Source organism: Nomascus leucogenys, chromosome 10 (assembly GCF_006542625.1).
Source record: "Nomascus leucogenys isolate Asia chromosome 10, Asia_NLE_v1, whole genome shotgun sequence".
NCBI lineage: Eukaryota > Metazoa > Chordata > Mammalia > Primates > Hylobatidae > Nomascus > Nomascus leucogenys.
In genome coordinates this window covers 99,619,234-99,633,552 of record NC_044390.1, presented here as the reverse complement: position 1 = coordinate 99,633,552, position 14,319 = coordinate 99,619,234, and the positions used below count along the sequence as shown (strand labels likewise).

General features: G+C 59.8%; 1 protein-coding gene across 12 annotated transcripts in view; it reads right to left on the bottom strand.

Annotated features, from left to right (window-relative positions):
* Positions 1-872: 872 nt before the first annotated feature.
* Positions 873-14,319, bottom strand: part of FBRSL1 (fibrosin like 1) — a 96,178-nt gene continuing 82,731 nt past the window's right edge. For 8 of the 12 annotated variants that reach the window (XM_030821723.1, XM_030821726.1, XM_030821718.1 and 5 more), the window contains 8 exons: positions 12,869-12,937; positions 12,708-12,737; positions 12,492-12,563; positions 10,119-10,251; positions 4,569-4,772; positions 4,261-4,344; positions 3,820-4,024; positions 873-3,075 (listed from right to left, as the gene is read on the bottom strand). In XM_030821723.1, the coding sequence (XP_030677583.1) occupies positions 2,268-3,075; positions 3,820-4,024; positions 4,261-4,344; positions 4,569-4,772; positions 10,119-10,251; positions 12,492-12,563; positions 12,708-12,737; positions 12,869-12,937 (1,605 nt within the window). In that variant the 3' untranslated portion in view covers positions 873-2,267. The remainder of the gene's footprint in view (positions 3,076-3,819; positions 4,025-4,260; positions 4,345-4,568; positions 4,773-10,118; positions 10,252-12,491; positions 12,564-12,707; positions 12,738-12,868; positions 12,938-14,319) is intronic. The other 4 variants (XM_030821728.1, XM_030821724.1, XM_030821729.1 and 1 more) reach the window with 2 other exon arrangements.

Below are 14,319 nucleotides of genomic sequence, written 5' to 3'. Positions count from 1 at the left end.
CAAGTTGGGGCACAGAGGCCTGCGGGGACACAGAGGCCTGCGGGGTGATGGGGCTGACTCCACAGGAAGCAAACCCTTGCATAGAAGCCCCACATGGCAGATGGTCCAGGCCCCAATGACCCGGTGGGGCGTGGAGTGGGACCTGCCCCTCCTGTCAGCCTGGAAGGGTCTTGTGGGACGCAGGGCACTCCTTGCTGGGTGCGCAGTGGGCCCACGAGGCCTCCTTCTTAGGTTGCAGCCCTGGGACCCCTCAGTGAGGAGTGAATTGGCAGGGACGGGGTGGGGTTGACGCTGAGGTCAAGGCCAGGTGTGCACCTGGAGCTTTCCTGACCATCACTCAAGGCAGGTGGGCCTGGCGCTCACTGCACTGGAGGGTGGGGGCTGCCACCTCTGCACCTGGCTCCTGCCCTCTGAGCTCCTGTTCATTTGGGCACAGCCAGGGCAAGGCCAATCCCACAAGTCCCTGCGGGGCCAGAACTCTGGCATGAAGGCAGGAACTAAGAGCACCTTCTATGTAGAAAACCCCGTGGACGTGAGGGAAGGCGGCCCGCGGGGTCGCTGGGGGTGGGACGACGGGGGGCCGCGTGACACCCCCAAGAACGAAGGAGCACAATGGGACATTCAGCAGAGCCAGGAGCTGGGGTTTCCACGGGGAGAGGTGGCGCTGGGGGAGGGGGGCTGGGCAAAGCCGGGGTGGCAGCAGGGCTGGGATGCTGGGACCTGCTGTGCTTCACTTTCGGGGCGATGGCACCGACAGCGTGGGGCCGCTGAGGTGCCCAGCATCCCAAGGTGCGCAGGAGGGACGCACGGCTGTAGGGGGTCAGCCTGGGTGAGGCTGGCCCCCCAACGCCACACAGAACACGCGACCACAGTTTCATCCAAATCAAGGCTGTATTTATCGTCATTGATTGACATGGGAACAGAATATTTAAAACAAACAGGGTCCACCGTGGAAACGTGGCTGAAACACAGAACTGAGCAAAGCAAGTGGCTCGACGGCTGACCCCGAAGGCTGGGAAGCCCGGCAGGGACACAGCCCAGACGTCGGGGAACACAAAAGGCCGCAACGGGGGGCAGGGCATGGGGGGGCTCATGTGGGTGAGGGCAAAACCCAAAGAGAGGAGGCCAGGCCAAGGGCCTGGGAGGCAATGACCACACCGAGGTGACGTTGATGCCTCAGATGGAAGAAAACACACAGCAGTGATTTTTTTTTTTTTTTTTTTTTGTAATCAGCCTTTAGACTCTTGCACTTCTAAACCTCCACTGATCTGGTCTACAGATTCCGAGAACACTGCACCATCCACACAAACGTCCACAGAATCGCCCTTGCGGCTGGAGCCGGCCAGTCCTGAAGCCCACAGGAGCTGCCCAGGAGTGCTGTTCTGGCCCAGGGGCCCTGCTGGGGGGACCCAACCCCTCCATGGACCCAGGGGCTGGGAGGTCGCTGGCATAACCTTCCCCAACCAGCAGAGCCGCCGGGGAGCGCTTGCATAGTTGAAGGAAAGTTGCTGCCATTAAACTTCTGATAATGTTTACAGCCGGCAGCGCCTGGGTTTTTGTGACCATGTTAGACAAACAACCAGAGGGGTTTCTGGAAACCGTTTTTATAAAGTCTAGCTAGATTAAGAATTTAGTAACGTCATATATTTATATCAACAGACTATTTACACATTTCGTTTGCTTTTAAAAAAAAAACCAAAAAAGAAATTACACTTCAGCATAATAAGGCAAAAAAACAAAGTTTTGTACATTATTATTATTATTTTAATATAGATCTGTAACTTCGGTTCCAAGTACCAAGGGGGGGCCAGGGCTGGCCTGAGTGGGGGCCTCACAGTGCGCTGGACAAAGTGACCGGTTTTTCTCCATAAATAAGACAAAGAAACCCTGGGGATCTGGAGAAGGATCTGAGGCCATTAAACTGCAAATCCCAACCGAAAACGAAGAAGCAAAAGTTTCTTTTTTGGTTCTTTTAAACGTCTAAAGAGCATAAAATTAAGAAAAATACAAATCCATTACAAACACTTCTCATCTGTGGGGGGAAAAGGTACAAACGCGATTTTTTTTTTTTTTTCCCAACAGCCGAATCCCAAACTCGGAAAACAAAAGATCACCCTCAGAAAAGCCGACACCCAAGTCCCCGCCTCCGCAGGCTGCGGGTGGAGAGGCGGCGCCGCCCCAGGATCGGCGGGAGCTGTGCTTGAGTTCTAGGAACTGATGGAGAAAGGAACAGCGGTGCGCTCGGAGAGGCGTCTGCGGCCCCGGGGCTACCGCGCCTCCACCTCCGGGGGGTTTCGGGACGGGGAGTAGTCGCGCGCCTCGCCCGGCCCGAGGCCCCCCAGCGGCGTAGTCCGGCTCCGCGGCGGCCCGGGGGGCGTGGGGGGCCCCGCCGTGGTCACCAGGGGGGGCGGTGCACCGAGGGCGGCGGCAGCGGGCGGGGTCCGTGCCAGGAGCCCATTGTGCAGCGCGGCCGGCGCGAGGCGCGGGAAGTGCAGGGCTCCCAGCGAGGGCAGCAGCGCGCCGTCCAGGGCGGGGGCGGCGGGCGGCAGGTGCGGAGCCCGCGCGCGCTCCAGCTCTCCGCGCAGGCGCTCGGGGCTGTAGCCGTGGGGCTCGCGGTCGCGGTAGGGGCGCTCCGGGGGCTCCAGGAGGGCGGCGGAGCCCGGGGCGGGGGCGGCGGCAGGGAAGGCCCGACGCGGCAGCTCCAGGCCGCGGAAAGGCTCCCACGTGAAGCCCGTCGCGCCCAGGCGCTCGCGGCCCAGGCCGAGCTGCAGGGGCGCGGGGTGCAGGCCGCCCCCCGGGGGCTCGGAAGCCTCGTCCTCCCCGCGCTCCTCCTTGACCTTCACGTCTCCAGGGACCGCCTTGCTGTGGGGCGGGGACGCGCGCGCGGGCATCTTGGCGGCCTCCTCCTTGGCCGGGGAGCGGCTCTCCTTGACCCGAGGTTCGGCCTCGCGCTCTGCGGGGGCCCCGGGCCGGCCCAGCTCGCTCTGGGCCCGGAGCAGGAGGCCGCTGACGGGGTGGCCAGCGGGGGTGGAGGGCGAGGCCCGGCTCAGCAGACGCGTCTTCTCCAGGAGGTCCCTTGGGGCGGCAGGGCGGACCCGTCACTCCCGAGACCTCCGTCCTGCCGCGCGGTGCAGCCTCGGGATGTTCCCATTGCCTGGCGGGGCCTCCAGCTCCTGGGTGGCCAGTGACCCCCCAGCACCCACGGCTCCTGCACCCCCACAGGCTCCCAACACCTACGCGTCCTCTCCCCGCTGGGCGGCCTGGAAACCTCGGCCGGGAGACGGAAGCAGGATGAGCCGCCAGCAGCGACTTCAGCTCCCCACGGGCCCCTCCCTGTTAGGACGGGGGGGGGGGGCTTCCGGCAGCCACACCCCGAACTCCTCCCTCAAACTCCGTGGGTCAGGGCGCCGCCACCTGGAGGTCTCCCGGATGGCAGGTGTGGGTGCCTGTGGTGGGGGTCTTCACCACCCTCATCCTTCCCAGCCCCAGGGCCCAGCCTTCACTCCCCACCGCAGGGAGGAGCTGCCGGGGAGCAGAGCTTTGGCCCCCGTACCCCGGGGCTCAGCACAGAGCTGGACAGAGCGTGAGTGGGCAGCAGTGGGGCGAGGAGGGTGAGAGGGAATGGGGAGGAGGAACGGGGAAGGGGAACGGGGAAGGGGAAACGGGGAGGGAGGGGAAACGGGGAGGGAGGGGAAACGGGGAGGGAGGGGAAACGGGGAGGAGGAGAGGGAATGGGGGGGGAACCGGGGATGACGGGAGTGGGGAGAGAGAACGGGGTAGCGGTGTGTGGTAGGGATAGGGAACAAGAGGGCCACTCACCGTTCCTGCTCCTCCTTGCCATTGTCCGGCTCTCGGTCATGGTTGGTCAGGGCTGACACCCGCTCCACGTCCACGGACTTGGGCCATGGGGGCGGAGCCGGGAAGGAGGGCGGTGCCCGGTGCAGTCGGTTCCAGGCCTCGTGGGGGCTGGGCAGGCCGTGCACAGAGGAGCCCTCCTTGGGGGCAAAGATACTGCCACCAGGAGCTGGGGGCAGAGGCCAGGGAACATGAGGTTGGGTCTGTCCGCTCCCCAGCCACTCCCCAGGAGAACCCGGTAGGGGTTTTAGGAGGGTCCCAGGCTGACACTGAGAAGGGGGTGCCCCAAGGAGGCCCAGCCCAGACAGGAGGGAGGTCAGCCAGGCATCAGGGTTCCTGCAGAGGACACAGGCATGGGGGAGGGGCGCGGGCATCGGGGGAGGGGGCACAGGCTGGGTCACTCACCCAGTGCGTGGCTGCCCAGGCCCCCAAAGGCGTGGCTGCTCAGGCTCCCCAGGCCCCCAAAGGTGCTCGGTCTGCTGAAAGGGTCTGTAGGGGCAACCGCGGGACCCAGAGGTGTGTGAGGCGTGGGCTGCGGCTCCCACCTGGCCCAGTGGGGGCTGCTGCAGAGGCTTCGGGCCTGGTGGGTACTGCCTGCATGACCCAAGGGGCTCCCTGGGGCTTGGGGCCACCTTCCCACCCACCTAGTTTCCCTGCCACAAGGCTGCTGAGGAACCAGCCAGGCTGCGTGGGCTGAATTCAGAGGCACCCACCTGTCAGGGGGCCAGCGGGCAGGAAGCTGCCAGGATGGGCTGAGGGTCCAAATGGGTTGGAGGCAGGATGGGCGGCACCTGGGGGGGGCAGCCAGGTTTGACAGAAGCCAGGAGAGAGCACCAGGGCCTCCCATCTGCAGCTCTGTTCACAGGGAGCACCCCAATTTCCTCTGTGAACCTTCACCTCCCATTCTCTCGCATGCCCTGAGGGGTGAAGTGTGTCCAGTCAGAGTAAGAGGTGGAATCTACCCCACAATTTGGAGGAGGTTTGACTTGGAGACGCAGTGGCAGCCATCCTGGGACCCCAAGGGGGGGCAGGGAAGGAGGTGCTGAGTGCGGTGCAGCCCTCGGAGCAAAGGGGCTGCAACTTGGGCAGACAAAGTCCAAGTAACATGCGCCTTGATCAGACCACTCCTGAAGCCCTTATCCCAGAGCTTTCACCTGGGAGCTGATAGATGGTCCTCACTTCCTAATGTGGTGCTGGGCCTCAGGCCTGCATGGACATGGTTCTGTCTTGGAGGCTGCGCATGGCAGCCCCTCGTGGCATTCCTGGGCACAGGCCCAGCCCACAGCACAATGTCAACATCAGCCCTGGCCCCTCAACAACCCTTGGAGAGCAACCATGTGGGGCCCTGGCCCTGGGAGGGGCTGCAACAGGGGACTCAGTGCTGTTGGGTCAGGGGCCGTCCTGCACATGGGTCCAGAGGGCAGGTTTCTGGTAAAGACCAGCAGGGCGTCATCTTTAGGTTACTCCGGCTCCCTCCCAGCACCAATCTTAGGGACCCCAAAGATGGGGTGCTCATGCCTCCCATGTAGGACACGGCAGGTTGTATTCAGAGCTTCTGGTCTCCACTGAGCTCTGGCATGAAAGCTGATGCCACTCTTCTAAACTAGAGGAAGACAGCCTGCCCCATGCTATGAAAACACAGCTTCTCAAAGCGTGTGCAGCAGGAGGTGGGGAGTACATTGTCTCAAATGCCTGCACTGTGAGACGCTGAGGAATCAATATTCTCAACCACCAGATCAAGCTAGAAAGGGCCAGAAAAGTGAGCAACACACAGGAAAACACACAGAGAAGGCAACAAGGTCAAAGCTGCTCCTTTAAAAATCCTGGTGAAATTGGTTGGGCGCAGTGGCTCACGCCTGTAATCCCAGCACTTTGGGAGGCCGAGGCGGGAGGATCACCTGAGGTCAGGAGTTCGAGACCAGCGTGGCCAACATGGTGAAACCATGTCTCTACTAAAAATACAAAAATTAGCCAGGTGTAGTGGCGCCTGCCTGTAATCTCAGCTACTCGGGAGGCTGAGGCAGGAGAATCGCTTGAACCCGGGAGGTGGAGGTTGCAGTGAGCCAAGATCACACCACTGCACACCAGCCTGGGCAACACAGCAAGACTTCGTCTCAAAATAAATAAATAAAAATAAAATACTGGTGAAATGGACAAACTTCTGGTGAGATTAATGAAGGAAAAAAGACAGATGGCACAGCCAAGCAATATTAAGAACTGCCAGGGCCTGCGGAGTTCAGGCGTGATGGATGGACACCGACAGCTATGGAGCCTGCCCCAAATCAACTTACTAGAAACACTCGAGTTACTGAAACCGATGCCAGAAGAAACAGCTTGAGGAATACCACACCCAATGGAGAAAAAAAATCAGTACTTGGAACCTGAAATGTGAGCCTGCCAAGCCTTGAAGGCAGTGATGATTGGGCCTCACAAGAGCTCTTCCAGAGAACAGAAAAAAGGAAAGCTCCTTAACTCACCGAAGAAGGCAAACAGCCCTCACGACAAAACCTGACAAGTGCAGCACAGGAAGGGAATTAAAGGCCAGGCTTACTCAGGGAAACTCATCTGGAACAAAGCGCTGGAAAAGTGGCTCCAGAAATGTATCAACAGTTTATACAAGGGGGCAAAACCATCCACTCGTAGATATGACCTTCCTACACAGAAGAGGTAAAGGAATTGACAGACAAATGTCTTTGCATTCGTAAGAACTTAGCGGGATTGCTAGTTACAGAATCAAGAGATGGCATACAAATCTTCAAAACAGATATGCATTTCTGTTTTCTAGCAACAGCTTAGGAATGTAACTTACAAATTCCAGTCATAATATTAGTAAAATATAAAGCATCTATGAATAATTCTACTAATACCTAAATAAATGAGCTACACCATGATCAGGGATAGGAAAATGATACCAGAGATGACGTACAAATTCCTCTTAGGTTGATGTACACCTTTAACCCAACTCCAGTGAAAGCTGGGACCTAACAGGCAGATTAAAAGTTTATATGGAAGAGAAAAAAGAGCAACGAGGAATCATCCTGCCCCCTGCCAGCAAGATATCAAGACCTGCCAAGGAGATGGAGGAGGAGGCAGCATTGGCCCCAAGGACTGAGGGGGCCCAGCCTCGCAGGACAAATGGCAGAGCATCGAGGGGCAGCCACCAGGTGTCCAGAGGAGGGAAGGGGAGGCAGGGAAGGAGCACGGTCGGTGGGGCGGGCAGTGTGGAGGGCCCAGAGCTGGGCGCCACACTGAGCAGGTGTCCTGGGGGCTTGAGCCAGGCTGCGGACAGCCAGAAACTGCAGTCTGGACTTCTGCTTTCTGAGAAACCCAGACTACTGGGCTGCTCCATGGCCCAGAGGCCACCATGCTTGTGAAGCCAGCCTCGGGTGGCTGCTGGGCACGCCTATCACCCTTACGTGGACAGGGCTCTACCTTCACACGTCCACGTGCAACGTGCCATCAAATGCTCATGAACGTGGAAGAGACAGAGCACGCTGAGGGGAGAAAGGGGGGCTGCAGCGGGGGTTGGGAGCTCTGAGGAAGGGACAGGCCTCAAGGACCTGGTGGCTGGGGAAGGTTCCAGCAGCAGGACAACTAGGCAACGCAGAGCCCATGTGTGTGCGTGTACGTGTGCCTCTGTATGTACGTGTGCCTCTGTGTACGGGTGCCTGTGTGTACATGTGCCTGTGTGTACATGTGCCTGTTTATGTGTGCCTGTGTGTACGTGTGCCTGTGTACGTGCCTGTGTGTACGTGTGCCTGTGTGTACAAGTGCCTGTAACTGTATGTGTGCCTGTGTGTACGTGTACCTGTACGTGTGCCTGTGCGTGTACATATGCCTGTGTACATGTGCCTGTATGCCTGTGCCTGTGTGTACGTGCCTGTGTACACGTGTGCCTGTGTGTACACGTGCCTATGTACGTGTGCCTGTGTGCGTGTGCCTGTGTGCACATGCCTGTGCCTGTGTGCGTGCCAGTGTGTGCGTTTGCCTGTGTACGTGTGCCTGTATGTGTGCCTGTGTACGTGTCAGTGTGTATGTGTGCCTGTGTACGTGTCCCTGTGTATGTGCCTGTGTACGTGTGCTTGTGCGTACGTGTGCCTGTGTGTACGTGTGCCTGTGTATCTGTGCCTGTGTGTACGTGTGCTGTGTGTACGTATGCTGTGTATGTGTGCCTGTGTACACGTGTCCCTGTGTATGTGCCTGTGTACATGTGCTTGTGCGTACGTGTGCCTGTATCTGTGCCTGTGTACGTGTGCCTGTGCGTACGTGTGTCTGTGTATCTGTGCCTGTGTGTACATGTGCCTGGGTGTACAAGTGCCTGTGTGTGTACGAGTACCTGTGTATGTGCCTGTGTGTACGTGTGCTTGTATGTGTGCCCGTGCCTGTGTGTGCCCATGTACGTGCCCGTGTACATGTGTCTGCACCTGTGTGTACATGTGCCTGTACCTGTCCCTTTGTGTACGTGTGCCTGTGCATGTACCTGTGCATGTGTACGTGCCTGTGTGCGTGTGCCTGTGTATGTTCCTGTGTATGTATGTGTGCATGTACCTGTGCATGTGCGTGTACGTGCCTGTGTGTGTGCCTGTACATGCCTGTGTGCCTGTACGTGTGCCTGTGTACATGTGCCTGTGTACGTGCCTGTATGTGTGCCTATGTGTACCTGTGCGTGTACATGTGTATACATGTGTGTGTACGTGTGCATGCAGCTGACCCTTAAACAACATGGGTTTGAACTGTGCGGGTCCACTTAAGACACAGATTTTCTCCCAGCCCTGCCACCTGAGACAGCAAGACCGGCCCCTCCTCCTCCTCAGCCCACTCAGCGTGAGAACAAGGATGAAGACCTTTAAGATGATCCAGTTCCACGCAGTGAATGGCAAATATCTTTTCCCTATGATTTTGTGTTTGTGTGACACAGGGTCTTGCTCTGTTGCTCCGGCTGGAGCGCAGTGGTGCAATCATGGCTCACTGCAACTTTGACCTCCTGGACTCAAGCGACCCTCCTGCCTTAGCCTCCTGAGTAGCTGGGACCACAGGTGTGCGCCGCCACGCCTGGTCATGGTCTGCCTCGTGAGGTTTTCTTTTCTCTAGTGGACTTTATTGTAAGAATACAGTCCATCATACATGTAACACACAAAACAGGTGTTCAGCAACTGTTTATGCTATTGTAAGGATTCCTGTCAACAGTAGGCTAAGTTTCGGGGGAGTCAAAACTTATACCTGGATTTTCAACTGTGTGATGGGGAGTGCCCCAGCCTCTGTGTGGTTCAAGGCTCAGCTGTATGTGGATGCTCATGCTTCACGTGTGCACACACGCATGGATATGTGTAACTGCGTAACTGTGTATGTATAGAAAGGCGTGCACCGTGCAGGCTGAGACACCATCTTTGGAAAGGTCTGTGCACACGGCTGGCTCTCAGCCAGCCTCTAGGCACCCAGCCTGTGTCCACCCCACACTGTGGCTGAACTTCGAGCCCACTTTCCTCCTGGGGGCCTGGAACATGGACTCGTGCCTGACAGTGGTGCCCACGGATCAGCACCCGAGTCTGTGTGCCTCTGCGTGCCTGGAGGTTGACACTTGCCTGTGGTCACGTTGCGTTGCTGGGGGAGGGGTGACTCGGGGGAGTGGGTGACTCCAAAGGGCAGGGAGGCCCTCGATGCTCCTGGCAGACCCCACCCTGGGCTGTGCCACGGAGGACAGTACAGGCCAAGTCCTGGGATCCTGGGAGCAGCTGTGCATGTGAGGAAGGGGCACTGGGGTGTGGGTCCAGCCTGGCTTCAGGAGCAGCTTCCTGCTCTTCAGCAAGAGGCCAAACTCCTCCTGGGAAAGGGGGCTGGGAGACAGAAGGGGGCAGCCTCGAGTGGGCCTGGGTCCCTGCCACTCCTTTGCCTCTGGTGGGGCCAGAAGAGGGAGCCCCAGGGAGGAGGGGTGGCCAGGATCAGCTGCCTCAGAGCCGCATGGCATGGGCTGAAGGCCCCCCAGGACACACTGGGTAGGACTTGGTGGGGAAGGGCAGCAGCCCCAGGCCCAGGTCCACCCTGGGGAGGCTGGTGGGGAGGGGAGGGGAGGAGGTGAGGTGAGGTATGAGATGAGGTGAGGGAGCTGCCAGGCTCTGACCTGAGTAAGTGGTGAGCATCAAAAAGCAAAAGCTGGTGCTGAGGTCCAGAGAGCGCTCTCACTCCTGGCACAGGAAGGAAGGCTCGGCTGGGCACGAGCGTGAGGTTTCTGCGCCCCCCCACCTGGCCCCTGACTCCAGTCTCACCTGTGCTGGGGAAGAGGGGCCGGGCCAGGTCCTGTGGGTAGTGGAAGCCGGCAAACACGCCCGGGGCAGGGGGTCTGCCGAACAGGTCCAGCTTTGCACCCACCTCCAGCTTGTGGGGGTCCAGCTGCATCTCCTGGGAAGATAGAGTGGGTGAGGGCCACCTGCCCGGGGACTGGCCCTGAACACAGGGAGCCCAGGCCTGGGGGGCCGCAGGGACTGGGTGTGAGCCAGTCCAGAAAGGGGAGCAGGTGGGATGGATTTCAAGGGTGTATTCTCTAACTCAGGATGATGGAAATGTTACATGTGATCAGCAAAAAAGTTGAACGGGAGAGCTCACGTCCTCTGAACTGTGGTGTGTATTTAGTGCATCTCAGTTGGGATGCTACGCTGTCATGGAAAATAACTTCTTCTGTATTTAGATTCTTTTAAAAGTTCAGGCCAGGTGCGGTGGCTCACGCCTGTAATCCCAGCACTTGGGGAGGCTGATGCGGGCGGATCACCTGAGGTCTGAAGTTCGAGACCAGCCTGGCCAACATGGCGAAACCCCGTCTTTACTAAAAATACAAAAATTAGCTGGGCGCAGTGGCGGGCGCCTGTAATCCCAGCTGCTCAGAAGGCTGAAACAGGAGAATCACTTGAAGCCGGGAGGTGGAGGTTACAGTGAGCCGAGATCGCACCATTGCACTCCAGCCTGGGTGACAGAGCGAGACTCTATCTCAAGAAAAAAAAATGAAATTGAAAAAGCAAACTCACATGACCAAGTTGTTCCAAATATGCTGAAGAGTTTCTCAGTGACTGAATTTGGTATCAGTTTTCAAAGTTAAATGTGTTAAAATTATATGAAACTACAATATGTGCCCCTCACTTGCACTGGCCACACTGCAGGTACCCACGGCTGCCAGGCGGCTGTGGGAGGCAGGGCCAGGCTTGGGCGGACTGGGGATACCCGTGCCCTCCCATGGGAGCAGAGGGGCTCAGAGCCAGGAGGGCTGTGGCCAAGCAAGACCCCACCGCGTCCTGGTGACTGTGCTGCCTCCGCCTGTCCTGCCTCTGACCCACACTCAGGCTGGCCCGGCCCGGCCCCTCCTGGTCCCTGCAGTGTGCTCTGGCACTGGGGTGGTTTCACTGGCCATGATGATGCTGTGGGGGCAGGAGTGAGGGCTGGGCAGACCCTGTGTGCACCCCTCTCCCTGGACCGCCAGCCTCTTACAGTATCTGCCCTCCTCTGAGGAGTAACCACGCCCTGAGTTCCAAAGACAAAACCAGGAGTGATGAGGTCTCCCAGCTCTGCCGTGGGCGGCCCCCCACCGGGAGCACCTGATTCCTCTGCGGTGTGTCCAGAAGTTCCACCCAGACACGCACGTATAAAGACATACAGCATTCTGGCCGGGCACAGTGGCTCACGCCTGTAATCCCAGCACTTTGGGAGGCCGAGGTGGGTGGATCATGAGGCCAACAGATCGAGACCATCCTGGCCAACATGGTGAAACCCCGTCTCTACTAAAAATACAAAAAATTAGCCGGGCGTGGTGGCGGGCACCTGTAGTCCCAGCTACTCGGGAGGCTGAGGTTGGAGAATGGCGTGAACCCGGGAGGCGGAGCTTGCAGTGAGCCGAGATCGTGCCACTGCACTCCAGCCTGGGCAACAAAGCAAGACTCCATCTCAAAAAAAAAAAAAAAAAGAAAAAGACATACAGCATTCTGCTCTGAATCCCATCCTGCTGACGCCTCTCCCAAAGGGTATTTAGGACACAATGATTTTTAAGAGTTGTGTGCAGAGGTGATGTGCGTCATCAGGACAGCACAGGGACAGCAGAGGTGCAGGGTCGCACGGGGCTGAGGCCACAGTCCCGCTGTCCTGGCCTCCCGGGACCCTCTCCTGCCCCCGCGGCTCCTAGCCTGGTGGGACCTGCACCAAGCTGCCCACGGGGCTCCCTCCTTCCTCAGCCTTCCCACGTGCACATCAGTTGTGAGCACTAGGGTCCACCTGGGTCACTGCTGAAGACTGAAGAACACAGCAGACACTCAATCACTGCGGGGAGTGGGGGCGGCAGAGGACCCCAGAGGCACCCCAGTGACGTGGGGAGCTGGCGCGGCACCCCGTGCCCCTGCTCTGCTCCCCGTGGCCCAGCCGGCACACCTCGCCGAGGGGAGGGGCTTGTGGCACCCGGGCACCCAGCACTGCCCTGTGGCCTCGCTGACCTGCTTAGAGTAAGAGCCCAGTACCCAGAGGAAGGGGCAGGCGGCTCACGCGTGAGAATCACACCCGTGCACATGCATGTGAACACACACAGCCTCATGCCTGGCCTTCCAGGGCCCAACCAGGCTGGAGACGGGTCCACAAGCGCCCTGCACCAGCCCAAGTGGTCTCACCTTTATCTTCTGCTGGTGGCGGTAGATCTGCCAGGCGATCTGCACGTGCACGGCACACCACCTCCCCGGCTTCTGCGACAGGACGGAAGCACTCAGTGGGGCCGGCGCCACCCCCACCCATGTCTTCTGCAGACTCCTGCTGTCACGGGCCCCCCGAGGCCACCCAGGGGGGAACCAGAGTCCCCCCCGCCACAGGCCATCCCAACGCGCGCTCACCTTGACCACCGCCCGGTACGGGTCAGACACCTGCGGAGACAGGAAAGGAGTGTTAGGTCCGGGAGGGGACACAGCCCGTTTGCTGTGGCCACCAGCACACACAGGGCCGGGCCGGGGCAGGCCATCACCCGGGGTGGGGACAGGCGCCCACTGACACCTACCCCAGGCGCTTTCTGCAGGAGTGTGTGAACTGCACCAGCTCGGCGGGCCACCTCAATGGGGCTTGAAGTCTGAGGGGAGAGAGAGACAGCTTGTGTGCGTGTGGGGCCGCCCGGGCAGGAGGACGCCTCGGGCTTCCTGGTTCTGGCGTGGGCCTGTGCCCTGCTTTGCCTTGCTGTGGGGCCCCGCACGCTGTCTCCCAGGGGCAGCCTGCCCTCCCTTGCAGGACTACCACACCTTCAGCCCACCAGTTTCTGCAAAGGTGGGAAGAAGGTGCTCTTGCCGGGGAAGGTGGGCGACCCTCCCTGGGGAGCCACTTGCCGCCAGGGCGGAGACAGCCCCACCTGGAGGGAGGGGTGGTGCAGACCTAGTCTCCAGCCCAGGAGGAGCTGCCGTGAGCCTGGGTGGGCCAAGGGGAGACGGTCGTTTCCCACCAGGGGTGCCAGGGAAAGGGAGGTCCCACAGCAAAGACTGGCCGTCACACCACACCCCTCTCCTGCCCGGACCGGCTCAGCCGCCCCTTTCTTCTGGGCTGCCGCCCTGCCCAGAAGCAGCTGTGTTCGGGGTGTGGCTGGGACAGATTCCTTCCCTCCCAGACTCACGGCCTCAGCGTCCTGGCTGTCTGGGCTCAGGGCAGTGCCCCCAAGTCCCAGTCTGGGGGTCCCTGTTCGACACCTGCAGGTGGACCACATGCATCCCTTCTCCATTCCTCTGAATTCCTCAACCACGGGGTCTGGGGGCCCAAGACCCTCTGGTGCCCAGGGATGCCTGGTCCTCGGAAGCGCTATCTGCCCATCCACGACGTGGGCAGCGCCCCAAGTGTGCCTGCTGGGCCCTTCAGGGCAGCTGTGGGCAATGAGTTGGGGGCTGCAGGGTCCTGGGAGGTCAAGGGCGTGGCAGCTACTGGGGATGGTCCAGGCCCCGTCTTCAGAACCCAAGGCCCACAGGTGAGGAGGCTTCAGGACTGAGAGCTGTGTGCCCCTCCGTGGAGGGTGGGGTTACAGCACAAGGCCGGGGACAGTGAGGAGGGTCACAGGGTTCCCTCTCCCCTGGCTGAGGTGGCACACAACCTCCTGCTGCCCAGGCCCCCTGCCCTGCGGACGGCCCCGTAAGAACCAAGTTCCTCGCGGTGTGGATGGCCCTGTAAGAACCTTCTCGCGGTATGGACGGCCTGTGAGGCTGCTGTTCACACCAGGGCCTCCTGCCAAGGACTGGAATGTTCTCCATCGAGGCGTCCACAGTGTGCTCTCCGCACAGTCCCACCACCTCCCAGGGCTGCTCCCAGGCCGGACCCCCTGCCCCTCCCATGGTGGCCGCACACAGACCGCAGGGCCCCCCATCCTGGCAGGGGCTGCTCACGCCAGCGCCCAGATGACGACAGGTACAAGGGAGGGAAGGGGGGGTGGTTGTGGGCAGAGAGTTTGGCGAGGTTGTCATGCACTCCCCCCAAAAT